The 27,914-nt window shown below is 41.1% G+C and overlaps 2 protein-coding genes across 5 annotated transcripts in view; both read left to right on the top strand.

Annotated features, from left to right (window-relative positions):
- NEDD4 (NEDD4 E3 ubiquitin protein ligase) overlaps positions 1 to 13,388 on the top strand; it is a 52,630-nt gene extending 39,242 nt beyond the window's left edge. For 3 of the 4 annotated variants that reach the window (XM_064668721.1, XM_064668718.1, XM_064668719.1), the window contains 17 exons: positions 197 to 316; positions 761 to 967; positions 1,916 to 1,993; positions 2,221 to 2,275; positions 2,371 to 2,429; positions 3,315 to 3,380; positions 4,665 to 4,894; positions 5,437 to 5,558; positions 5,658 to 5,728; positions 6,177 to 6,272; positions 7,304 to 7,377; positions 7,516 to 7,576; positions 8,165 to 8,224; positions 8,321 to 8,428; positions 9,017 to 9,113; positions 11,386 to 11,458; positions 11,536 to 13,388. In XM_064668721.1, coding sequence (XP_064524791.1) covers positions 197 to 316; positions 761 to 967; positions 1,916 to 1,993; positions 2,221 to 2,275; positions 2,371 to 2,429; positions 3,315 to 3,380; positions 4,665 to 4,894; positions 5,437 to 5,558; positions 5,658 to 5,728; positions 6,177 to 6,272; positions 7,304 to 7,377; positions 7,516 to 7,576; positions 8,165 to 8,224; positions 8,321 to 8,428; positions 9,017 to 9,113; positions 11,386 to 11,458; positions 11,536 to 11,638 — 1,680 coding nt within the window. In that variant the 3' untranslated portion in view covers positions 11,639 to 13,388. The other variant, XM_064668720.1, reaches the window with a different exon arrangement.
- An 11,929-nt stretch (positions 13,389 to 25,317) lies between these two features.
- PRTG (protogenin) overlaps positions 25,318 to 27,914 on the top strand; it is an 82,379-nt gene continuing 79,782 nt past the window's right edge. Inside the window, exons 1-2 of the mRNA XM_064668722.1 lie at positions 25,318 to 25,438; positions 26,040 to 26,342. Coding sequence (XP_064524792.1) covers positions 25,384 to 25,438; positions 26,040 to 26,342 — 358 coding nt within the window. The 5' untranslated portion in view covers positions 25,318 to 25,383. The remainder of the gene's footprint in view (positions 25,439 to 26,039; positions 26,343 to 27,914) is intronic.

A 27,914-nucleotide genomic window follows, 5' to 3' on the forward strand; every position in this document is an offset into this window, starting at 1 on the left:
ACAAACAAATAAAAGTCTCTTACTTCAAACTATTCAGTAAGGACCTAAATACTTCTTATCTATTTTATCCAGTTTGTAAAAGTCATGAACCTTCTGGATTATAGTTTTGTTGTTTTAATTTGACAGAGGAAGACCTTTTCACAGTAAGTTTCATGGTTTTCTTAATTGTTTTTCATCTGTTATTACTAATATTTAGTTACTGCCTACTTCATCTGGATTACCCCCAGGCTGGGAAGAACGACAAGATGACAAAGGAAGATCATATTATATAGATCACAATTCTAGAACCACTACCTGGATAAAGCCAGTTGTACAGGTACTGTCTTGTCTAATATATTGATGTTTTTATTCATTTAACCTTTTAAACATCTCGTGTTATAGAAATGAAGTTGAGAGACCTCTTTGACATAGAGCCTATGAAAGGCATAAGCTAGTAAAGTACTACATAAAATATCTGAGAGACTTCAAGGAGAGTTAGGAACAGTAATATTTATGGCAAGTCACTCTACTATGAATGTACCAAGGAGGTTTTCTGGAGTGATAGCTGACTGAGAAGGCTGAAAGGCTTCTTTTAACCTTGATAGCATGATCAGTGATTTTTAGTCGATGTTGTTGATATTAGACTAAACAAATCTGTGTACTGTCTGGCACTTGCTTTATGAAACTGCTTTCATCAGTCAAAAATATAGGCTAATAGAAAAAATATATTGCTTTACAGGGCTTTGATTTGATATGATTTTTTTTTGGTCATTTACCATAGATTGCTACAGAAACAAGTCAGGTGTCGGCTGCACAAAGTATCTCTATAGGAAGACAGCCACAAGCAACATCAAGTGACTCAGCACAACAGTCTTCTCAGCAGCAGCCTGAAGTGGAGCAAGGATTCCTCCCTAAAGGCTGGGAAGTCCGACATGCACCCAATGGGAGACCATTCTTTATTGACCACAATACCAAAACCACAACATGGGTAATGGGCAGCTGCTCCCATGGACTGAAATTCTAGTTCCTCTCAAATCAAAACTGTGCTACTTTCAGCAAGCTTCTGTATAGATCTTTAGTGCCAAGATAGCTGTGTCTGTTAAGGAACATATGTAATGCCAAGTAACATAAAATACATGAAATGAGTAGAAGATTATCAGTTTTACTACTTGTGTTGGTATTTGAAAGTTTAGCTTTGAAGGAGGAAAATACGAATCTGTTTCGCAGATGTAAAGTACCTCCTAGATGACATTGTAAAACTGAGATAGCTTGTATGTGCTGTTAACAGAAATCAGTTTTCTAAACTTACCTTCAGCATGAAATCCATGACCTTGAATTTATCACAGGGAACAATGTGGATATTTAGGAAAGCAGACCAGGTGCAGCTACAATATGGATGAGGGAGTTGTACAGCTGCAGTTCCACAGAGTGGCACTGCACACCACTTGGCAGTGCTGTTAGATGGACTTAAACATTTCAGGAGTAGGTCAATATTACTGACAGGTGAAAGGGAAAGAGAGAAATGTGTTAAATGGATTCAAAATGAGGATTCTTTTCTCCAGGTTTATGGAAAGAACTCATTTAACACAACCACTCGACTGAACAACAAAAAACCCCCACCAAACCTAAAATGCACAAGGTGTGCCAGAAACCTTATGGAAAGACTAATTCGACTCAATTACACAAAAATTGAGTTGAATGAGGGAGTTTTAGTTATATATATGTAAACAGAATAAACTGAGAGGACACTAGAAGATGATTGTAAATTACTGGAGTAGTGAGAATCCCCAAGGATTCCCCTGGCTGCAGAATATGCAACAATTACCTAGTTGGTGCTAGGCATATTCTTTACACAATCATTAGTAAAGAGGAAAAAATTAAAAGCAGAACAAAACAGCAAAAGGATTTTAACATGCTGCTTGTTTTCTTTTCAAAGGAAGATCCAAGACTGAAAATTCCTGCTCACCCGAGGAGAAAGACTTCCCTAGATCCAGTAGACCTGGGCCCATTACCAGTAAGTAAACTGTTTTGTATTTGTTTTTCAGATGAAACAGTGTAATCATTTAAATTAGTATTATTGACATTTGCACATGACAAAATGCAGCCTACTTTTTCCTACAAAAAATACTCTATTTTGAATTCCAGTGCTGACAGTAGATTGGGGGTGGGGGAATGCCCACAACTGCAGATCATGTTGAGTTCTGTGCAAACTGTATGATCAGAAATTTATGATTCTTGCAGCCAGGGTGGGAAGAGAGAACTCACACGGATGGAAGAATATTCTTCATAAACCACAGTATGTACAACGTTGTATTCTCCCCCACTCATCATTTTATTTCTGAACATTATCTAAATGGAACTTAATGGAACTAATCAAGAAATGTCTTGCAGATACAAAGAGAACACAATGGGAGGATCCCCGACTGCAGAATGTGGCTATAACTGGACCAGTAAGCATTCCTTATGTAGATTTTCATGTTTTTCAAGAATACTGTTAATAGCATCCAAATAAACTCTTGTCATTTATCAGTTATTCAGTCTAGAAGGTGAAACTTCCAGGGCCTTTGAACAAAGCATTTTTATTTTTTCTTAAAGACTATTTAAAAAGCTTTCTGTGGAAATGATCTTTAAATGCCAGAAAAAAAAAAAGCAGTTCCCATGGTAGTAAAAGTTTCCCCCTGAGGGGGAGGGATTTAAAGTGGATAAAAAACTTCATTTTTTTATCCACACTAGCTCAATTCAAGAATTAAACTCGAGAAAAAAGAAAAAAAAAAATCTTAAAAAGGAATAAAATTAATTGCCAACTGAAAAAATAATTATCTAGCCTTGATACTTAATCTGAAGTGCAAAATCACCAGGACTAATTGCAAAGCTGGTACACATTATAATTATAGATGGGTTTTAGTGTTCAGCTGATATGTGTGTTTATTAATAGCCCACGTATGTAAACAGCCTTCCCTGTTCATGGAAAATAGAGGGGTTTGTAGCCAGGTCTCTCATGATACAGCAGGAAAGACTCCGCGTTCTGTACGTCACCAAAGGCATTTGGGTCACTTTGATCTGGGCCAGGCAGGGATCTCAGTTTGTTACATCAGCTGATGGTGAAGTGCAGGATAAACTCTATGGAACTGCTCTGAGCAGAGAAGTGCTTTTCATTCCAGGTGTTTATGAGTTGAAAGTCTCCCCTGCCACTCAGTAAAACGTGTATTCCTGTTATCTCAGAACTTAAATGTATTGTCCATGTTTCACAAATGTAGACTAGTTTATATGGCATTAATTGTTAGAGTATCTCAAACTTTTTCTTTTGTTTTTTTCTTTTTTTATTCCCCTCCAAGGCCGTGCCTTACTCCAGGGACTATAAGCGGAAGTATGAATTCTTCAGAAAGAAATTAAAGAAACAGGTCAGTTATCAGTAGGAGCCCAGCAGAAAGTTAAGAAACTTAGGCCCCTGAACAAGGGAAAACTTAGGGTACAGGGAAGGTAAATTTACTGTCTGATCACAGACACATTTGTGAAGCAGCAACTCGGTAGCAACTAGCATTGAATCTAACAGCAGGGTTTGTGACTTGATGCAGTGATGAGACTGCAAGCAATCTAACTGAAAAAGTAGGAGTTCCAAAAGTTTACAAAAGTCATGAACCTGAAAGTAGACTGGCAATAGAGAAGTTTGGAAATGGCTGATCAAGCATATAGTAGTTTTTGAAACTCAAGATATTGAAATGGAAGTTCTCCAAATAGATTTTACATCGTCCATGTAGAAATCTGTACTGTCACTTTGATCAGGCTGGATGACTGAAATAACTTGTTACAGCCTTAAAATCTGAAGTTTATGAATCTCATTGGCAAATTGTAGTTTGAAGTGGCAGTGCCAGGTGTATTTATAACACATAGCATAAAAGACTGTAAATAGCATCTGGACAGCCAGATAACAATGAGTCTCTGCACAAGTGCAATCAAATTTTGTGTCCTTGGGAGATATTTTACATATCTAATAAATAAAATAGTTTAGATCCACCTTTTACCTCCCAGGTCTGCCTATGCATTTTGAGCTCACATGTAAGTTGCACACAATTATATATGCACCTCATTTTTTGTGTTCCTAGTCAAACAAGCTTGGCATTCATTCACATGTCATTATGCTAATCTGAGAAATGATATACAGCTCAGCACTCAATATAATTGTGGTAATTTAAGAATTAAATACAACTGTACGTTTTGTCATATGTAAAAGAATGGGGCACCTAACCTTGTAGTTAGAATATTGAACTGGAAGGTGAAATAAGCCAGGTAAAATGGTTCCAAATAATTTTATGTGAGTTTTTTTATTGTGAGTAAAACTGTGAGGTTTTTTTAATCAAGTTTGTAATATGATGAATGTTCACTGTCAAAAAAGACTGCATGCCTTGCTGTGTGCAGAACAACTGCCCATATGCTGTTATGGGTAAGAACTTACTTTAACTGTACTTTCTTAGTATGAAATAGGACTTAGAATCTGAAATTCCCCTTGCTAGTTGAACTGTAGGTAGATAGGGTGTCTTCTCAATCATACTATGTTATGTTTCCAAGTTGTTTAAGAAAAACATTTGTGTCCCCTTCAGTGTCTTTTTACAGAATTTGCATACTCTGCTATAAGATGCTGGGTTTTGTTCTATTATTCTATGTTTTCCTATTCTCTTTTTTTGTAGAGTGATATTCCAAATAGATTTGAAATGAAAATTCATCGCACAACAATCCTTGAAGATTCTTATAGAAGAATTATAGCTGTAAAGAGAGCAGATTTCCTTAAAGCAAGACTTTGGATTGAATTTGATGGGGAAAAAGGTTTAGACTATGGAGGAGTGGCCAGAGAATGGTTCTTCCTTCTCTCTAAAGAAATGTTTAATCCTTATTATGGATTGTTCGAATATTCAGCTACGTAAGTAATACAGATCTGGAAGACATGAAGACTCGCCTGTGGAAAGCAGATCAAATGTATTTCTCAGACCTTCTTTAAAAATGGAATTACTGCCCCCTCACCTGCAACTGTACAGGAGGGTTTAGTTGTTAATAAGTGCAGTGATCTGCACCTTGTTCCTTGAGGGCAGAATACTGTGGAGGCAGTACCTGCATTTTGTTTTTGCAGTGGTCTAACATAAGCCATGTCCTCCTTGCATGGACAAGGGTGTGCTTGCAGCCACCTCCTGCTTAACAGAAGAGGCAGCACTTAGTAGCAGTTAATTAGTAGCAGTTAAACCCTTCTCTTTAGTATGATTTTAACTTACAAAGGTGTTTTGTGGTGGTTGTTTCTGATATGCTAATTGTCTTCTGTTGAGTGTTGTTAAATATTAGATATTAACATCATGAAAAGCAATAACTGATTTAACTAGTGATGTCTTTCAGATCTTCAGATATGAGACTGTTCCAATAGTACAACATTTTGTTTTTCTTTCTCTTCCCTGTTCCCTCCCTCAACTTCAGAGATAACTATACTCTGCAGATCAATCCAAACTCTGGACTTTGCAATGAAGATCATCTCTCTTATTTCAAGTTTATAGGTCGTGTGGCTGGCATGGCTGTTTACCATGGCAAACTTTTGGATGGTTAGTATTAATTTTATGTAATATGATATTTAGATTATTATTGTGGCTGGTTTGAATCTCAAGTTACATACTGTTGAATTTATTTCTTCTTCTTTAAAGCCTTTTTTATTCGTCCTTTTTACAAGATGATGCTTCAAAAACCAATAACACTACATGACATGGAGTCTGTGGTATGTAATTTGCTTTATCATGTATGTTAAGATTTCATGTTCATTTTAATTCTTCTCTCTCTATATATGTCTAATACATTGTGAAGGTTGAAAAGGCATGATTCAAAGAAATTTTAGGCTACTTTATCTTAATTTTCGTTTAATTTCCTAAGGCTCGTTATAGTAATGCCTAATAATAAAAGGAAGATAAATACAGGATGAGACACAAAATATATTACTTCAGATAATGCTGTGGCATCTTATCACCATTTTACTGTGTGAGACATTTACACAGATTGCTGAGTCTTCAGGTTTCAAATGTCTTTAGAGCCTTGTACAATTCCAGAATCCCTGTGTCCACTAGAGGGTTGCCCTGGATAGCAGCATTCACTGGACTGTAGTGGAACCTCTTGCAGCTTAAAAGGTGGCTACCCTATTTTCTGTTTACTATTTTGTAATTCTTTCTCAGGATAGTGAATATTACAATTCTCTGAGATGGATTCTTGAAAATGATCCAACAGAACTGGACCTCAGATTTATAGTTGATGAAGAACTTTTTGGTCAGGTTAGTATTGTTTATTTACAGTAGAATAGACAAAACATCAAAGAAAACATTTGACCTGTGAAATTAGCTGATTTTACCTGTGTGGTGGTAAGAGAACCCCTTCATTCACTCAGCTGCTTTTTGCTCATGCAGTGCTTTTAGCCTGTCTGGGATGTGATAAAGGGCTTGGAAATAAGCAGAGTTTTAAAAAACTGCTTAGGCTTTTTTCTTAAATATTACTTGCATTGAAATGTAGCTATTGCTGGGAAGGCAACTCAAGATTAAGGTATCTCATTACTTAATCTGGAGTAGAGGTTGTTTTTATGTGATTGGATGGAAAGGATGAGCTGTTTTGGAAATGGTTGGAATCACTGGGAGATAAGGTTTTTTTCTCTAATATGTACTAGAAACCTATAGAATAAACAAGTTTGTTATTTTGTAGAAAGCTATCGAAGGTAAGTCATACAAAACCTGTGGTATTTCTACATAAAAATTCCAAATTGCAGCTGCCAACTAGATGTAAGTAGGATAATAACCTTTGTGGTCTTGTGTAACTGCAGGGATCCTAAGTAGGAGCAATGAGAATGTGCATCCATGATCAACTGAAAATCAGATATTTGTTTACTGAGGTTCTATCAGTATAAATCATTATATAATAGAGATGCATATTGATTCACTTACTTACTGGGACCACTGCTGAAGTGGTTCTGTAATTGTTTTTCCATGAGATTTGGAAAGAAGGCTGTGTCATGGAATATGCAGTTAGCCAAGTCCACATTACTGGAAACTTGTGTGCTGACTTGAGTGGTGTATTGTAGCAGGTCAGAAAAATGGAGGTTTCCCCATTGCAGTCTAGTATCTCTGAAAAATACATTTTTTCTAAAAAGAATCAACCAAATTCTCTTTATCACGTGACCTGTGAGACTGGATCTGTTTGTCATGGTTTCCAAATTCTGCAGTGTTCCAGAGTTCCCTGAATTACCTGATAGTAACCCAGGAATTCTGTTACACCCCTGTCTTCGTTTCACACCCATTCTGTGTGTTCCATTTAGACCCATCAACATGAACTGAAGAGTGGTGGATCAGAAATAGTTGTCACCAACAAGAACAAGAGAGACTACATTCAGTGAGTACTGGTCACTGTGTGCAATGTATCCACCTCTACAGGGGCTGTGGTTTAGCTTTATTTACAAAAGGAAGTTGTTGCTTTTTGTATATAAATCACTTTTATTTTAAAAGGTTTTGCTCTCTTTTTTCCCTACAGTCTTGTAATTCAGTGGAGATTCGTGAGCAGAGTACAGAAACAAATGACAGCCTTTAAAGAGGTATAGCTTTAATTACAAAGTAAATTCTTCTAAGAATTTGTTACAACTAATATCAAGCTTTTTTGGACATCCTGAAGTCCCACAGATAATTTTGTTATGTATATAATGTAAGGTATAAAAAAAAGGCAGTGATACTTTTTGTAGTGTCAGCTGTGAAATATTTCAGACTTAAAAATCTTTTTGATATGTTTTTACTGAGGTGTTGAATTCATATTGAAAAACTTGCTGATTTCTCAATCATGGCTGATGGCTTTAGCTGTAGTGCAAAGTACTTAATGACCTTTGCAGAAATGAAACTTAATTATATTAGTTTGATTTAAACTAGGTTGCTTATCCTTATTTATATAAATTGTATCACATACATGATATTCAGACTTCCATATTCATCACTCAGTATTGCACAATAAAGATGTGAGAAGTCAGAGTTAAAAGCACTATAACCAAACTGCAGACTAGTGATGTCCAAACATCTGTATTTGATGTATTGCTTTGGCTCTGTTTACTAAAGCTTCTAAATATCATTCTTAATGAATAAAAATGCTTAAAAAAGGTTGACTTGATTTTTAAAAACTTCCCTCATCTTTTTAGGGCTTTTTTGAACTAATACCACAGGATCTGATTAAACTTTTTGATGAAAATGAGCTAGAGGTAAGTGTATCATGGAAAAGAAAGCAAATCACAGTGAAACTTAATTTTACTGACTTAAACTTTGGTGTTGTTTGTTTGGTTTTTCTGTCTTTGTAGTTATTAATGTGTGGATTGGGAGATGTGGACGTGGCTGATTGGAAACTACATACAAAATACAAAAATGGCTACAACATAAACCATCAAGTAATACAGTGGTTCTGGAAGGTATCATGAAGTTCTAATATTTTTTCACTTAAAAATTGTTCAAAAGCTGCTGCCTTTCTGCTCTGCTAGTTTATTGTGTGATTAAACAATAGATTAGGTAAATATTATTTGACCATTAAAATTCCTGAGGAAGTAAGAAAACTAAAGATGAGATGCATGGTAAGAGTGTAAATACAATACTGATGCTTGTTTTTTCAAAAAAATCTGTGTCTGTCTGGGGTTAAAAATATTTCTGTGTAGGTTTTTCTGGCATGGTTACACTAAGGAGGTGTTAAACCCTTCTGTTTAATAAATTACAGGAATTTGGCTGCTAGTTCATAACATCAGGAAACTTCAAAGAAAGTAGGGGCCAGATCTTCAAGGGAAGTATTTTAACAGCCTGCTAAGCCAGTAACCATACTCTTGTTACAGTACCATTAAAAAATTGTTGACTTCATAGGCAGAGAGGTATATTGTGGGTATCACTAAAAATATGTATTTATATCTCACAGAAAATGATTTAGAGGTAGGTATTGTGTTGCATGAGTCTACTAGCTTAAAACCCTAATTTAAAAATAAATCTTTAATTGTAATCATTATCATACATAGGCAGTCTTAATGATGGACTCTGAAAAGAGAATAAGATTACTTCAATTTGTCACTGGCACATCCCGTGTTCCCATGAATGGGTTTGCTGAGCTGTATGGTGAGTACTTATGATTATCTTCACAATTGAGTAATAGAAAACCTGAAACCAAAATTGTCCTGATGTTTGACTTCAGACAGAGGCAAATTATTTTTCAAATTTTGCTTTGAAAATTAGTATATATTGATAGTTACAAAAATCAAAGTTAGAGGAGTCACTTAGATGACACGTGTGTCCCATGTTCTATAAACACTGGTTTTGGGAGTTTCTAAATGTATAAGACTTCTCAAACAAACGTGGATTTTTAAAGTTCTCAAGAGCTGCAAAAATCCTGTTTAACACATGATTGAGCTTGAAGAAAATTCTGTTATCCAAGATCTGATTACAAAGACGTGCTGGCATCAGCAGTTAACTTCAGTTCCCCGACTGCTTTTATCTGCTCTCAAGCCACGGTTGTACAGATGCAGTTGTTTGTAAGGATATACTCCAGAGGGGACCACTGCAATGACACGAGTTAAACACAGTGCCAGAAGAAAAGCTGTGAACCTACAAGGCAGAGACTGAAACAAGCAGATGACAGCGGGGAGTGACTTCAATGGCAAAGCCAGAAAAGCCACTGTGGAACGACCACGGGTGGGCAGAGAGAACAGCCCAGGAGGGTGGGGATGCTCTGCTGATGGGAAGCTTGTTTGCAGCTGCCATCAGCTATTATGTTTTCTGCTAGACTACTTTATTAAGGCTAAAAGTGCTTGAGATCCTGTGCAAATGACTGAATAGCCCGATTTGCCTATTTGATTAAGCATTTTCTTCTTTATAAACAACACATTAATTTGTTTATAAAACAAAAGAATTGTGAACAAATACCACCCACCACGTGTTTCCATTTCTCTGTGTCTTCATTTTCGTTGTAAATTCTTGGTTGATTTTTTTGTGTTCCCTCAGTAAATAAGCTGTGAGTTCCAATGGGGAGGACAGTGCCCTCAGTAAACCTGAGCCTTGCACCTGAACCTTGGCACTGCAGGTGTTACAGCACATGCTCATCACAGGGAAACCCAGTCGGAATTCTGCTGCCTCAGGAGTGTTCTCTTTTGTCTAAAAACACTACTAGAGGTAGAACTAAAGAATGATCCAGAGAAGGAAACTGCCGAAGCTCTTGGCTTCTTTCTGCCTGGGGTTTAGGATATCCTTGGGCAGTGTTCTGGCCAAGTTCCAATTTCAGTAATTCTATTTGCTTACTCATTAATGAAAAATTCAATTAACAGTTGTCTTGCACAGTGCTTCCTTTATTTCTCTTGTGGTTATTTCTGTTTTACCATCCTCACTAAACCCCAGTGAGGATCAGAATCACTTTTCCTGTGCCAGCTTTTATTTGAAGAACTGTAGGTGGTTCTTCAGTGCTCCGAGCAGGTCCGTGGTGCTTTGCTGCTGCCGGGCTGTCCCCGTGGCTGTTCCCTTCCCACCCCTGCTGCGCAGCCCTGCATCTGACTTCCTAGCGGAGATCTCCCTCTCGTGGCACAGAGAGGCATTTCTGCTCCTAAAACGGCAGTGCTTGGACTCCGGGAGCAAATCCACCCAAGCTGGAGAACTGGGACACTCAACAGACATTCTCTGACAAGATAGTGATTTTTTTTTTTTTTCTTTTTTAAACTACACAGTCTTCTCCAGACGTACACAAATACAGCTGAAGGAAATGGTTACAAAATGCCCTTTGCATCTACTCGGTGAGGGTTGAGAAGTCCAAGAAACTCACAGATATGACATGCTGAAACTTTCAGATAGGACAGTTGTTGAAGGCAAGAGGTAGCTGGGGCTGCACTTGCTAGCCAAAAATGTTCTCTCAGGTGCATAAGAAGGTCCTTGATGCACACATATGATCACTGGGTTTCAAAAAGTTCTCAGTTACTCGACTTTGTTGCTGTGTAGGTAAAGGTGGACACTGAATACTTTCTACCAGGTTAAATAACTTGGCACGTGGTGATAAACATGTCTAATTTTTTACATGCAAAATTTATACAGCATAAAATTGTCTTCTCCACAAAATTTTCAATGCCAACTACTGTGCATATGCATAGACCAACTACTATGCATATGCATAGACTTCTGAGCTTAAGCTGTAAAAGTCTCTTGAAATTAAGGTATAGCAAGCAATAATTAAAATACAAGTGATTTTGGATTATTGACAGTTACTGAGTATAGATTGATTCGATTAGTATAGATAGCTCCTACTAATCTCAGAATTAGATTACAAAGAACCAAAATACTTATTAATTTGAATTTCTGATTATAAAAGGATCTCATAACAGAGTGAAAATTGTTGTATTCTTTCCTGCAGGTTCAAATGGACCACAGTTGTTCACAGTTGAACAGTGGGGTACCCCTGAAAAGCTGCCAAGAGCTCATACCTGGTGAGTATTTAATTTAAATAAATCATGACCTTTAGTAAGAGTGATAAAACACTTAAGAGTTCTCATCTGTTTTTCAGCTTTAATCGCTTGGATTTGCCTCCATACGACTCATTTGAAGATTTATGGGATAAACTTCTTCTAGCGATTGAAAACACTCAGGGTTTTGATGGGGTCGATTAAGACACAGAAATTATATAGGTCCAGTGCTGCAATTTCATTTTAAGGGTTTACAAACAAAGTTGACTTTTCCAGGGACTACCATTGTATTTAGTCACATGGCTATTGAATCTTCATAGTATCACATGTAAAATAAGTAAGTATTAAAAATTCACTAACTTTTGAAAATGTATTTTGTCATTTCCACAGTTTTCCGTACTTTGCTAATAAATACAATATACACATTGGATGGGCCAGTGCCAAGTTCAGTCAAAAACTAAAATGTTTTTAAGCAGTTGCCTCTTGTACAATGTTTGAGACTGTCCTGCAGTAAACTACTGAAGTAAAGCTGTGAAGAAATCTTTGCAGAGGGTTTAAATTTGAATTGCTGCTTTAAGAGGAACAGCTGAAATTGTTAAACTGTTTTAAAACAAACAAACAAACAAACAAAAAAAACCCCACCAAACCCAACAAACTTCATGTAATGCAATATCATAGTCTGTGCTGCTTCAGGCTGTTTGCAACAGATCTGCTCTAAGCACTTTACAATTCAGCATATTAGGTAAAACATTGGAAAGCATTTGTTTGCATTATCAGCCATCAGTTTGCAGAACGTTGACTTGCTGACACATTTGTTAGATTTCTGTTTCTAACTTGCTTTTGTTAAAACAGTGTAACAAACCCAAGATTTTTATACAAAACAGATAAGCAGCATAATTCTGAGTTTTAATGAGAAATTATATCCATTTTTTGTTTGAATTTGTATACTGATGCTGGTTTATTGAGTGTTCATCACTTTTTTTGATAAATTTGTAGTTCAACGATGGATAATATTTTCAATCCAGCCTTTTGCAACAAATCAATCAAAGTGGAATTTGTATGGATATCACTCAGTATTAGTTACTGATAGTTAGAGGCCTTTATTATCCATTCTTGCAGTATTGCACTACATAACAATAAAGAACATGTTTACAGGGTTTTCTGGGCCAAATTCAGCAGTCTGTTGTGTGCAGACTTCTCTGAACTGCATGGAGGTCATGCACACATGATCAGGTGCAGAATTTGGTTCTGTGATATGTTTACAGGTTGCTAGTTTCTACAGCTGCATTTTTATATTTTTTTCTCCACTGTTAGTCTAGAAACCAAATTTGTTAATACAGTATAACCAAAGTCATAACCAACAATGTGCAATTTATTGTAGATCAACTTGTCGTATAAATATGAGTTTGATTTCTTTTGTAAATGTGGGTATTTTTTGTATTAATGTTAACACTTTCTTTGAGCAAGTGCTGGTTAAAATGATTAGCAAAGTTGGTTCTAAAAGAAAAAAAATTGGTTTATATACCTGGCTTGCTCAAATTTTAACATTTTATTATGATGCCAATTAACATTTTATTATGATCTGAGGAAATGACAGTACCTAGCTTTGGCCAGCAAATTTCTGTTAGTCACAGTCTTTATAAATATGCAAGAAGAAAGTGTAGCACATCTCTCTCTGAAGATATGTAAATTATGTAACAAATGTTAATGGGTCTTAAGGGATATTTAGAATCCCACTTTTGTTTTATTCTTTGACTAGGTCATTAGGACTGAGAATATTACATGTAAATAAAGGTAACTTATACAAATTTCCCAAATCTATATGCAGTTTTGTAAAACATGAATGATATATATCAGTAAATCTGTATAGATTTGAATGTAGCAGGTTTTGTTGCATACTTTAAAGTATAAAATAAGGATCCTGAGAGCAGTAAATAAAAGTTTATTCTAATAAGTTGTGATTCAGTTCTTTGAAGTACAAATCAGTCTTGAAATAGCAAGAACTGAGGAATTTTAGTACTCCTGCTTTTGTACAGGTGCACCCCTGTGTTGGGGTTTCTCCCTGACCCCCCTTGGGCCCTTCCCAGCACCTGGGGTGGGCAGGGCAGTGCCAGGAGCTGCTGGCACGGTGGGGTTACATGTGTTAGGATGGTGGGAAACCTCTGGGAAACTTTTCAAGGGCTCAACTTCTCTGGGAAGTTAGACCTTCGATAAGGATGGTGGTGACCTTTATTTGTGTATTAATTATTACTGTTCTACAGTTAATGGTGTTTCTGAGTAAATGGCTACGATGCTGTCGAAGAAGTGAATTTATTTAGCCTGAAAAAGGTAAAGTGTATAGATTAACCTCAACAAAGACTTGCAGTGTAAACTGTTCCTGAATCAAAGGTTTTCTTAGACTACTGTGGGTGAGGCTTTCTTAGATTTTTAGTCTATATCACTAATTTGGTTTGGTTTGGTTTGGTAAGGGTTTTGGTAAGAAATCGTCTTTCTCTAAAATTTCTCCTTTACTCCAAAGGTTATCATATATGTGGAAGTGCTGTCCCATCTGATGTTAGGGAAATGAGACTTCAGGCACGAACAAGACACATTCAACACTGACTTGGAGGTTTGAGGCACTGGGGGATGTGGTTTTTTCATTCAAAGTTCATTTCTCTCAACAGACAGGTTTTTAGGTTGGGTGTTAATTTGTATCAAGTCTCTCAAGGTGATGCAGGTGATTTGATTCTTCAACATTTTTGCTGCATCATGAGGCAGAGCTGTGGGTTAAGAGGAAGTTAAAAACAATAATTTCTTTAAAGTGCAACTGAGTCTTCACTTATGCTTCTTGAAGGACACATGACTTAAATTCTTTTTAATTTACTATTAATAAGTCACATCTGTAGCATATTAAAAAGATTTTTTTTTTTTACTAGAGACTGGGTTGAGTACTTATGCATCAAACCCAAGCAAAATATGAGTGTTAACTGCTCGTTTTCCTTTTCTATTCTGTTGTTTCATACATAAACTTACTTTCTAAGCTGCCTGGTGCCTTGACATTTGATTTGTTCTGTAAATCCATAGCACAGTTTGGTGCTATTTCACTAATTGATGTCGTCTTTACAGAAATCTGCACTTGTCTCCTTGAAATCCACAGCTGCCTTTGGCACACTGTCAATGTGAAATGTGTCCTGGATCAGCACAGATTTCCTTTTCTTTTTTCTTGTGTACTTTTTTTGGTGCAACTTTGGCATTACTTAGCAAATATATGATACTCATCAATTCTCTAGGGTAGGAATTACATCATTGCAATGGTAACATGCTAAAACACACATGAAGCACTTAAAACTGAATATGTGTAGTTTTTTCATTTTACTAATTTCTTCTGGTCAAAAATAATGTCACTTGTTAGGAGACCAAACTCTTCTGTCTGTTGTTTCTCTTGTTTTTCATGGTCTGTTCATGTGTGTTTTCCTTTCTGTTTCTCATTAGTTTGTTGTGGGGGTTCTTCACATAGGGCCTTATCTTTTTTTTTTTTTTTTGTGTATGAGATTCTCCTTTTTTTTCAGGCAGTTTGTTTATTTTAATATGTCCCCCCTTTTAATCAGCTATTTCTTTAAAGGAATCAATGTGCAGTTCTTGTGATGTGAACCGAGAGGAGCTCACTTATTCATCTGCACTTCAACCACCACCACCAACCCATACTTGTAGTGTCATAGAAGCATGTTATTGAAACATCTATATATTTAAAAGGCAAACAACACCTACTGTCTTCCATGGTTTTAAACGGGAATTCAGCATTTAATAGCTGCCAGGTTGCTCTGCAGCATCACAAAATCAGTAGGAGATGCAAGCACAAGCTTTGGTACTCTTACACTAAATCATTTTTCTTTGAAGTGGAGACTTAATTGCTTTTTCTCTGTGGAACATATATCATTAGCACGCTAATCAGAATACAAACAGCTCACAAAGGGGATAATGAGGGAGAACTTCCATGTAATGCTTGGTTTATGTCCACGTGATCCTGTAGAAAAATGTTTTGTTTGCTGAGCTGTCCTTAATTTGAGGTTTCTTGCTTAATGAGACTTCAAACAAATTTTGCATTGTAGGTTTCAGGTTTTCATCCCAGAGAGAGGCTTGGGATTTCAGGCAGGGGGGAGGCCAGTCTGCTTGGAAAACCTGAACAGACACTGAGTAAGTGAGCCTGCCTCTTGAGGAAAGACAGATAAGGCAGCCTTCCGAAATGGGACAGAATGGAAAACTTTCTGTTGAAATACACCAGCCTAAAAACATACATCACAATTTGTTTTTCTATACCCTTTTGAGTTTAATTTAACGGAAAATGTTTTCATAATTGTCTGATATTTTCTACAAGCTGAAATATTTCTGATTGGGGTTTTGTTTTGAGGGCTGGGAAGCCTGACCTTTCAGAGGCTGTGAACACACATGTCCTCCTATGCACTGCTGCTTGGGAGTATGCAAAATGCTAAAGGTTTAAATCAAATTGCCCTGAGGACTGCTTACTGACCTTTTGAATGCAAAGCTGTCAAAATCTTCAGCTAGACATCAGCTAGAGAAGAACACTTTAGGCAGATCAATGCAAATAGAAAACAATGTGGGTTTGACTTTTTGTAATTCCTAGTTAGTGAGAAACAGTTCCTGTGCTGCAAGAGCTGCTGGAAGCAAACCCGCACTGCCAAGGAGTCGCTGTGAGTAACATGTAATAGTTTGCTTTTCAGGGAAAACCCTTTATAATCTGCTTAAGAAATTAAAAGTTTTCATTAATTGCCAAATCCTGATATAGTTATCTGAGCAGGATGCTTCATTGACTTCAAAGGGATTTTTGTCCACATAAGGAATGCAGGGTCAGGCCCTTAACTAGTGATAACTTTCTTCAGTGGGTTGTCAGATATGACAAACTATGCCACTTTAATAGAAGTTACCCTGGCCAGACCATGTCATCCCTTTGTCTGGAAAATCTGCTTTCTTCCTTTGCCCAAGTAATGGAGTTTCTATATAGAAGAGATTAGAAATTACTCTCTAGCTGAAGCCATGGTTTCTGTGAATATTTTCTTTACTTTGAATAGCTGCAACACATTATTTTCTAGTTATGATACATTCTATAATAAATTCAGTTTCACAAAATGTTTGATGGAGTTATGAGCCCCCTATTATATGTATTCCTGCCCAGCAATTAGTTGTCCATCGTTAACAGATTTATTCCTAGTTAGTTGTTCATGCACTATTGCTTGCTGTAATGCAGAGTTTTAAATAAATGCCTCTCTTTCCATGTAGATGACAGAAATGGACCAAAAACCAGGGGGTTGAGAGGCTGTTCATTCTTTTGTTGGGTCTTAATCCTGTGGTTACAGGTATCCTGTGCAAGAAGTATTAATCAATCATGTATATCCTATATCCTGTGCTGAAGACTGGCAGAATAATTACTTCTCAGGTTAGTAAAAAGTAATTATCTGTGCTTTATCAGGATATTACAAGTGCTCTTCGTAGTATAATTAGAAGTTAGCTATCAAAACGTGAGGTGCTGCTTCATCCAAGGCAAAAATAATAAAATTGAGCTCTACTAAGATGTAGCTAAAAATTCCTATTTTACAAAATAATTAATTTTGCTATTCTTCACACTGAGAATTCAAAGTCTGACTGTAAACCGTTCTAAGATCAAACTTTCATTTCTATAAACGTAATTGTGTGAAGGTAAGAGGCGAAGTTGAAATTTTGCACACTTAGATAAACCTGAATTAGAAAAGTGAAAACCATTTCAGTCATGTAAATGCATTTTTTTACTGGAAAAAGTCTAATGGACTCTTAAGGTGCAAACAGGCTGGATCAGTTGATCTCTCACTGTAGAAAAAAATTAATCCTGATCAGGCTGTATCTAATTGAAGACTGAGCAGCGAAATCTGTTGCTCTGGGGCTGCAGCTGCAGCAGGGCTGGGCTGTGGGGAGCTGAGCTGCAGGATGTGACTCGGGATGTCCTGCTCCAGAGGTGTTAACGGGGGGTGGGGGGCCTGCAGCTCACTTGGGATGCCTTGGAAAGGGCATTTGTCCATCTCTGCCCTTCCTGAAGCCAACAGGAATTTTAATACTCAGGAAGATTTGGTCTGCTGTCTGCATGGTGAAGGTTTTCTCCAGTTAGGCCAAAACATCTCTCAGTGCTGCAGCACCTTGCTGAGGCTGAATGGGATGCTGCCCCAGCCACTCCAGCTGGGATTTCCACTCAGTGACATGCACTGGTTGGGTCCTCAGCTGAGCACATTGGGACAATTTAACTCACTGACTTGTCATGCACCCCCCCAACCCCCTACACATACTTTAGTTACTTAGGATGAACATTCTGGTATGTATTCCATGTGTGTACTATTTAAACAATACATGTTCTGCCATGTGCTACCATTTGCCACTGTGATCTTATAGAGGTATCTGAGCATAAACGACAGCAACATGTTATTCAGCATTTAGCAAATGTAATCCCAGGCTAATGAATAGCAGCATAGATAGCTGGATAACAGCACAGCTGAAACCAAGTTATACTATGAGCAGCCTTAACTGCTATTTGGTCTCCTGATGTATTATGCAGGCACATCTGTGTGTGCCATGTACTAAATTGAACCAGGGAACTTATTCCAGGGGAAAAAAAATTGTTTTTTACCCTGCAAGTTCTTTCCATCAGGATTTATTCTCTGATTCCTTGCATGGCCACACAAGCTCTTTGCATCTTCCAGTGCCTATGCTGGGTTGGCATTAAATGCTGAACTGCATCAAACTGAGGGTGCCTGTGGATGTGCTTCCAGCAGAGCCTCTGATCTCCTCCTCCTGCTCTGGGCAGGGGCCAGGTAGAGATGGGAGCCAGGTTAGTGACAATGCAGGGCAGGGGGGAGTTGGGGTGGGCTGCTCTGATTCCCTACGGTCCCCTGGGCTGCACAGGACACTGATCCAGCCATGTCTCCTGCCTTCAGATCCTGCCCAGCACTGGGCAGACAGCTCTTCCAGAGCCTTTAAAAGAGGGGAATCCCCCATGGGCTCCCAAGTGACTCCCGAAGCCCAGCTGAGATAAAACCCCAGCGACTGCAGCTGATGGAGGGAGTCATTTGGGCATCAAAAGAAATCCCCCCTGCACTGCCCAGCTTTTGGCTCCCCTCGGTTCACCCCCCCTCGGCTCTCTCCTTGCACCGGGGTGTTGCCTTTAGCGGGTCAGCCCGAATTCTTGGTAAAGTTTTGGTGCAAGTCACAGCTTCGTGTGGCCCTTCAAACATCCCGGTCTCATCCCCAAAGCCATGTTGTGCACGGGGGCGTTTGCAGACCGAGCCTGTGTGCATGTGAGGGGGAGGAGGTGCTGGGAACATGCCTTGAAGGCTTCAAATCTGTTTATCTTCACACTCCTGAGAGGCGATCGCTCTCCCGTGACAGGGCAGTGCGCTGGAGGGAGCTGCGCTGGCAGCGCCGAGATAAACCGATGGGGCACAGGCTGCTTTGGCCAAGTGGCCTCTCCCTGACCAGCAATTCCTTATGTCTCTGTGAGATGAAATGGGACAAGAGCAGCAGGAAGCCTCCTCCAATCCTTCTTTTTAATAGTTCCTTGGGATAAATTGTAGATAAGAGTAGAGACCACACTGTTAACAAGCTGAGAATGCAAATACAAAGGAAAGGGCTGCAATCTTTCACAGCAAAAATAAATAGGTATCTGTAGCATGGTGTATTCAGAGTATGTCCAAATGCTAGCTAGCCTCTGACTTGCATTGTTTTTCATTTATTTTATTTCCAATATTCGTTTCCTCATTGCAAACACAGAGAGGAAAAGAGGAAGAAATTATTTGCCTGTTTCCTGTTGTAACAGCAGAATGAAGGTAACTTATACAGGGATGAAAGGAGACCATATTTCATGCCTGTTGCTAAACAAATAGCTGCAGAACAGTGGGTTTGTCATGATAAGCATGACAGACTCTAACAAAAAGCTGCCTCTGAGAGATTCCTTTGTAGATTCAAACATAGAGAGTGGTAACCTAGGAGACATTTTCTTTCTGTTCAGTTATTCTTGGTCCGATACTTATTGTATCGACCCAGAGTATAAACACTTTGATTAATGGAAGATAACATCAGACTACAGTACTGCAGCATTTCCAAGATTTTATTTGTTTCTGTATTGGGGAAAAGGTTGAGAGAGGGGACTGCACTGAGCCAATTAAAAAATATATACATTGCAAATGCAGTTTATGGGGCAGCTCTTCTCCACCTGCTGGCTGTTCCTGCGCCTCACTGCAGTTTCTACATATGCATAAACCCTTAATGAAGTTATTCTGTGTGTCTCAGTGTGCAGATTCCAGCTGCTGCTGCCAGTCTGCTGTCTCCTCAGTCCCAAGCCAGCTGAGTGCTGAGGACTTTCCTCCCAGGAGTGCTGAGCACCCCTGAGCTCAGAGGGAGTAAACAATGCTCAGGTCCTTGTTTGAGAGCCCAAGGTGGCATGGCAGAAGTGTGCAGGCTTCTTGGCCTGGGAAACATTCCCGGTGGTTTGGCTGATCCGAGCCACTGTCCCATGCTATTGCCATACCTTCAGCTGCATGTTGCAACCCTGTTGTTTCTGTACCTAAGAGCCAGGCTAGGGAGATAAACCAGGAGAAAACAAGTTCTACTGAAAAACAGAAAGGATTGTTGGCAGATTGTGTCCAGAGAAGCTCACCGCAGGCAGAGGAGCATCAGCTGTGGCACGAAGGCCAGAAGAGAGAGCTTGAAGCTGTGGTAAATCCAAACTCCACACCAAAAGATCTTTACACTGTATGTAAGTGCCTCTGGAATCAGGTATGGCCCTTTCTCTGTAGCTGTAGCTGGGTGGTTTGTTAAAAGTACCAACAAGACCTGATGGCTTGCATCTGGGAAACAGCAGACTGACTGACTGACCAAAAATACTTAGGTATTTTTCACAGCTTTGTGCTGTGCAGGAAGTGGGCATGGAAGAATGAGGGAATGTACTTTGCCAGATCCCTGTGAATTTGCTCTTCCACACTGCCTGTGGTTACCTCCAGCAGAAGGGAAGGATGTTGGGGTGTTGTCTTTCTCCTGCTGAAATCCATGGCAGGGTTCTTCTTCATTCTGGTGTGATGAGCCTTCAGGGGTGGGGGTAAACACCTGGAGGCTGCCTCTGGGGCACTCTAGAACAACTCAGCCAAGGTGCACCCCGTGATTTGGGCCAGTGGAGCACTACTGTGGAAGGTGGCTGGAAGGAGGAAAAAATGCTAGTGTAGCAAATTATTGTACTCCTTCCACTTTGGTGTTTGTTGATTTATAACCAGATGAGATCTGTGTTAAAATCCCTTTGTCAAGGTGTGCTTTTCCTGTACAGGAAGGCTCCCTGGAGAGAAAGTTCATTAGCATCCCAAGGGCTCAGACCAAAGTATGTTTGCCCATCTGCTCGTGGAAGGAGTGAATCTCCTTTGAGAAGGCAATGGAGATGGTAACTGTACACAGGTTCAAAATGAAGCAAGAATCTACTAAGTGACCAAATGTGCTGAAAGTCAACATTTGTATGGTGGGTCTTAATAGACTTAGTGTAACACACTGAAAATCTGTGAATACAGTTGTAATTGGGCTGGGAGTTTGGCATGAGAAACAAGAAAGTGTCTAAACATGCTTATAGTGACACCAGATCAAAAACACTCAGAGCAAGAACTGTAAAGACAAAAGAGGCTTCCCTGAGAAGAAGAGTTAATGACACCCTGCCAGGAGAGCAGCGTCGTGGCAGCCCCTCAGCTTGGCTTTGAGGACTCGACTGTCTGAAGGCAGAGCTGCCTGGTGCAAATTGCTGTAATTCCCCTGCAGTTAGTGGGTTTCTGGCAATTACCACTGCTCTCAGCCTGCCCTGGAAAAGCACTGCAGCTCCAATACCGCTGCAGCCACGCTGAGCTGCCCCGGTGATGGTACCTCTCCTCCACCCTGGGTGTCTGTAGCTACAGCTTTCTTCACAGCAGCAGTGACACCTGGCAGCCCCTGCCAGCAGGGTGAGGTGGCACTGGTAGCAGGGAAGGGCTGAGCCTGTGGGGGGAGACCAGGATGATGATTATATGTTGGTTTGAAAATGGATTTGGGCTCCAGGACCCTATCACCACCTCTTGTAGGCTACAGCTAATTGAGGATAGTGTTGTGATTGCACATATGCCAATGGGGACACTCATACTGCTATAAACAGCTCTCTTCCCAGCTCTCCTGTTTCCCACCCAGGGGTGTTTGTCCCTATCCTCTTCTGTGCCACGACATTATGGTGTTAGAGCAGGGCAATGTGAAGCCAAACCAGGAGAATGGATCTTGTGGGCAAAGCAACTTTCTCATCTCTGAGCTTGTTAGATCAGGTGGGACATGGCAGCACATGGGAGTTTGTGGCCATGCCAAACACCATCCCTGCTGCTGTGACAGCTTCTCCCAGACCACAAGGACAAGAGGGCTAACATGGTGCTATTCTTTTTCTCAGATAGGGATGAAATGCTGAAAGGTATATAAATTGTCTAAGATATACTTTATTCTAACCTGGGAAGAAACTGCATTCTCCACCCTGGGCTTGTGGCTGCAGCGATCTCATAAATACAGAGTTCACTTTGTGAAGCTTGAGTTACAAGTGAATTTTCAGCTTCTTTCCTTTTCCTGAGGCTGCTGTGTTCTATCCCAGGGAAGACTCCTGCCTACCAGTTCACTTTCTAGAGATGTTGATAACATTTTAGATGAAATGACACCATGGTCATGGGATTTCATTCATTTGGAAAATCCCTCTCTGGTTCATAATGGTACCAAAATTCTGGATTTTATAGCCCCAGCCCAGTTTATTAGTCCTGGATGGATTGCCAGTTGCCTTTACATACAGGCAGAAGAGCATGGAGAAAAGCCCAGAGTTAGATGTGTTCATGTCAATCAGATTTTTTAAATCTTTCTTTTCAGGAAACATATAAACTGGTCTGGCCAGGGCTGAGGCTGAAATGCAGCACAAGGTAAATCAGGTTATTTAGAGACAGCAACCTGGACAGCATGCTGTTATTCGAGCTGTTGGTAGCACTTCAAAGAGAGCTCTTACTACTGATTTGGGTTTTAAGGCATTGAGGAGCTGACTGCTCAAGTATTACAAGTCATTATTTCTTTAAAAGATGTGTGTAGCTTGTTTGCAGACCCAAAAATCTAAGAGAAAGCATAGAGAAGGGTTTACATGGGTCTGAAAAGAACCATAAAAACTGGGGGAGTTTGCACAGCCAAAAATACAGATTGAATCAAGCAAAAAAAGTCTGTGTTGGTGACAGAAGAAAAATTGCTGCCCTGCAGCAAAGTAGGCATAGCTTTGTTTATATTGGCTGGCAACATCTTGTATTCCTGGACTACCTTTCTGGCTTTCTCAAGATAATGCTTTTGAGATGGTTGGCCAAGTAGATAGCTGTGTTCATTGGCTGCATATTTACTAACAAGATCTATTTGACAAAGTTGCAACTGGCAGTGCCTTTGAACTCTGGTTCAATGACTTTATCAGCTCAGTATGAATTTAGATATGTTATCACAAGTCTGCACTATCTTTAACCCAATTAATTACTGGAAAATGTGTTAAAATAATGAATTCTGACAAATTAAATGGGGAGAGTTTATGCTTATCTAGTTACTGAACTGCTTAATTCTAATAGGGATTTTATGACTTGTTTTGTTAAACAGAAATGTGCAAATGAAAATACTGGTATTTGTAGCTGCCCAGACTCAGGCACAGGGAGTGCTCCACTGGGAGGCAGTTCCTTTGTTAAGCCACTGAAGACAAATATTGCATTTGATCTCATGAGGCAAAAACTCCTACTGGGACCGTGTAGTCCAAGGAGACAGCAAAGAGGTTTCCCCATCACTCCAGAATAGACATGAGCACAGAGGACACAGCTAATGCAAACCAGTCCACAAGTAGGACAGGACTACAACTTGCTCTGTCTCTGTTGGCTTTTTTTGTCCCCTCTTCCACTGAGACCAGCTCTTTCTTGAAAAAGGGCTGGTTAATTGAGCAAGGAGGGGTAGTGTCCAGTGCTGGGCAGTACAGCTCAGCCACCCACTCATGCCTGCAGGAAGCAGTGAAAAGATCTGCAGGGAAATTACATCTACCCAGGGACAGTCCCAGCCACTCCACTAAATGACCAAAGCACACAGCTTAGAAATGTTACCAGGTACTGCATTCCCTGTGGTTGTGTTTGTCTTCTAGATGTGCTGAGGTCATGTAGGAAATCTCAAACTCAGGTCACACTGGTGAACCAGAATTTAGCAGGAGAGAGTACAGTACTAGCAAGAGCTGCAGATGGAAGTTGTGAATTTGCCAAAAGGAAGAAAGAACATTTAATCATTAATGCTCAAAAATAATATAAACAAAATTGCTTGTAGGTGATACTTTTTTTTTCATAGCTCAGACTTTTCTGACTAAACAAATTAAAATGCCGAGGAAAATTGAAAAGTACTGGGTCAGGTGGATCCTGTTGCTGTATTTGGTCCTATGTGCATGTGCAGTCCTGCTCTGTGAAGTGACTGTGAAACTGCCTGGATGCCTTTTGGGTAAGTGCTTTGCATGTAAATCAAATATTTCCTAATTACCTTTCCTGAAAACTCCAGCTAAGATCAGAACAAGATGAATTCTTCTGCTCAGGTATTTTTGACAAGTGAGGAAGGTGATGTAGGTCAGACTATGGCTTACGTCACATTTTGGTAGTTCTGATTTTCTCCCAAAGACCCTCAGAGGAGTCACTGACTAAGGCTGTAGCCAGTCCCGGTGATGATGCAGCAGAAGGGACCGGTTTGGCTGCCAGCTCCCGACTCAGTGAGCTTTGCAGTGCTGGCAGGAACAAAAAGCAGTAAAAACTTGCCTGTCACTGAAGTCAGCAGCTCTCACAATGAATGCAAACAGGGGGCAAATCTGCTGAGTAAGAAGATGCCTTCCTACGTGGTATCTTTAGAAACTAGAACTCTAAACAGACAAAAGAGCTTAGAAATCACTGGCTGCAAACATGGAGTAAAATCAGGGGTGAAACTGAAAGCTTAACTGATAGCGGCAGCATTTGATGGTATCTCCCCATACACATTACCCAGAGGGTGGTGAAGCATGATTCTCAAGCCATACGTTTGCAGTTTAGGTTGCATTTTGGCAAGCTAGTTTGGACTTGAGGCAGAGGTAAACTTCAGGCTGGTTTTTGAGGAGGCAAGTAAAGAACAGCTCATCCTCGGCAGCGCAGCGCTGTCCTGCGTGGCCATCTGGAGCTGCTTTTATCGGGGCTGTAGGAAGGGGTTAGTGAGAATAATCGGCTTCTCATTTCTTACGAAGCCCATCCTCACGTTCGAATATTTGCCTGCGTGTGTGGGGAAAGCCAGTTTCGCCTGGGCGTGAGGGTGCTCTGGCACTCCTGGACATCGCTGCATCCGCACCGGGCATTGCGGGGTCCAGTGCGCGGGGAGGCACCGGTTCGGTGCTCGGGATGGGCAGCCCTGGTTTTGGCACGGCCGGGTCTGGCCAAGCGCACATGTTGCCGATGCTCGGGGAAGGCACGGCCAGCAAAGAGCTCCTGCCCGGCTGGAGGGGCTCGGCACCGGGGAGCTGCCGTCGGGTCCCGGTGCTGTCCGGGAGAAGCCACATCTCCGGGACCGTGCTCGGCCCAGATGGCGCCGGCTCCCACAGCCCCTCGTGCTCGTGGTCGGCCGGTCCCGCCACCCCCCGCTCCGGGGCATTGTCCGCCGCGACCCCCCGCCCCGCGGCCCGCCCCGTCCACCGCCATCCCTCCCTCCCCTCCCTCCCTCCTCCGCCCGGCCCTGCCCCTCGCCCCTCTCATCCCCAAAGGCCAATGGAGACGGGATGCGGAGAGTAGGGCCGGGACGGGCGCGCCGGGGCCGCTCCGTCCGTGCGCAGTCTCCTCCCCTCGGGCGCTGACCGGTGTGTGTGGGGCGGCCGGCGGGGCATGTCCGCCGCGTCCCGCTGAATGGCGCCGCTCCGCCGCCCGCCGCTGCTGCCGCTGCTGCTGCTGCCGCTGCCAGGTGAGCCCGGCCGAACCATTGTCCGACCGAGCCCCGGGGCCGCCGCACGTGGCTTTATTTACCCCGCGTTTGCCCGGCGGGACCGGCCGGGGAGGGAGCGGGAACCGGCACCGGCCCCGCGCTTTGTTCGCGCCGCGCAGACGGGGCGGGAGGAGCGCCGGGGGGACCCTCCGCGCTCCGGCGAGGGGCTTTGGCTGACGATTCCTTGTAAGATCAGCCTTTTTACGACGCGCCCCGCTCCGGCTCCTTTGGCAGCCTTGTAAAATCAGCGAGCGGCCGCACCTGCCTGGCCGCCCCTCCGCTGCGGGTCCCCGCCGGGGCATCGCCCGGGGCGCGGCGGTGCTGAGGGCGCTGGTTCCCCGGGGCACAGCGCGTTTGAAATCGAGCGGGCAAACGCCGGGGCGTTTTACAGCCCGATAGCTCCGCGCTGCTTGGAGTCAGCACCAAGTTTGCCGGGAGTTGTCCGAGTTGGGAGCGTGTGTTAGCGATAGCTTTGCCTCGTGCCGCGAGGATGACTCGCAGTGCGCTTGGTAACTTGCACGTCTCTGCTTACACGTCTGTCCTTACAGGCAAAATGTTTTTTTCTTCCTCTCTCTCTCAGGAGTGTGGTGCTTTAGTGAACTGTTTTTTGCGAAAGAGCCTCAGGACGTTACTGTCTCAAGGAAGGATCCGGTGGTTTTAGACTGCCAAGCCCGTGGTGAAGCTCCTATAACTATTACATGGCTGAAAAATGGAGGCAAAGTGTCTGAAAATGAACGGATCTACACTTTATCCAATGGTTCGTTGTATATCCGTGAGGTGGAAGGAAAAAAAGGAGAGCTGTCTGATGAAGGATTTTACCAGTGTTTAGCTCTGAACAAATATGGGGCCATTCTCAGCCAAAAAAGCCACCTCACTCTAGCAAGTAAGTCCCAGCTCTTGTTTATTAACCTGCTCATGAGTTTGTGATGGCAATTCCCTGAACGGCACGCAACAACCTATCATATTGATTATGTACCTGAAAAGTTAAAGTATAAAAGTACAGAGCAATTCTGTAGAAACTTTGTTTCTTTTTCAATGTTTAAAGAGTATGAGAAAAACTTACGGTGGTCCCTGATGTGGCAGGAGAGGCTCTGCCACCTGTGAGGCCTCTTGAGCAGTGGTGCCTCGTGTGGGTGGCTCGTGGGTGTCACCAATCTCGGGAGCAGGTGGTGATGCAGAATTATGCTGACAATGGGCTACACAAGTCATGGGTATTGTTTCCCAAGTGCTGTTCTGGCAGCCTTACAAGGGTTATCTACAAATCTGATTAAAAAAAAAAATCTAAAAAATTCCTTGTTCAGTAACTTGATGTGTTGTTCCATCTTGGGGCAGGGCAGAATGATTAATATAGATATCTATCTTTGGGAGAGAAAAGAGGGGAAAGGTTTTCTGGGCAACTGTGAGGCTTATATTACTGAGGCCTTGCTTTTCTGGCACGTGTGTTCAGCCAAGCAGATGTGGGTGCTGTCCCTTTTGGACCCGCTATGTGGTTCCACTAGGAAGTGAGAGTCACATTTCCAGGGTGACTCCCTACTGCTGGATCAATGGTGAAGGAAATAGTTGTGTCTGAGTGCCTTTATGGCTTTAACAGTCTGACCCCGTGTGTTTGTTGCCCTCTGTTTTCTTACCGTCTTTAAACGTATTGAGCAAGAGATGTGTGTCAGGAACTGAATCCTGTGCCTCCTTCCATGGCAGAGCAGAGCTTTGCCACTAGACTGCTACAACACTATCACCTTTTGCTTCCTAAAAGTACATGGGAATGTACCTTTCAAAGAAAAGTAAATTTTCTCAAAGTAAAGAAAACTTCCATTTCAAAGAAAGTATAACACAGAGAGTACACAGTTTATGTAGTCTTCTCATGTTCCCTCTATAATAGGACTTAACTGATGAACTTAATCTAATAGGAAAAGACTTCCTTTGACCTCTTCGACCCTGTTCTTAGTAGCAAGTTGCACAAAACTGTGGTGCTGGTACCTTTGTGGAAACTTCACATTAGTTGTAAGTTGTAGCTTTTCCTAAATTCAACCTGTAACTAGTTAATACACTTGGTACATTAGCTTACATTAAAAAATGTGTGATTGTTGACATCTCTTAGTTTTTTCTGTGTGCTTCTGAACTGATTGTAAAAACTGACCATAAGATACCCCAGGAAGGTGTGAAAAACCTTGTTCAGTGAGCCAGAACATTGGGCCATTCAAAACCAGCCTGGAAGCAGGTGGCTCCAAGTAAGTGATGAGTTTTCATGTGCTATAAGAATGCGAAACTCTGAACTCTCGATTTCCAAAACCTGCCTACTTATTTCATTGTGTCATGGCATGTCACTCACATACAGGATTGACAGACCAAGCAATACTTGGGTACTTTTGGTGAAATGGTGAAACATGTATTAATATTTTTGATATTTAAATTCTCATATCACTATGTTTCAGAGTGTCAGCACCATTAATAACTAGAC

The sequence above is a fragment of the Pseudopipra pipra genome, chromosome 12 (genome assembly GCF_036250125.1).
Source record: "Pseudopipra pipra isolate bDixPip1 chromosome 12, bDixPip1.hap1, whole genome shotgun sequence".
In the NCBI taxonomy this organism is placed as follows: Eukaryota; Metazoa; Chordata; class Aves; order Passeriformes; family Pipridae; genus Pseudopipra; species Pseudopipra pipra.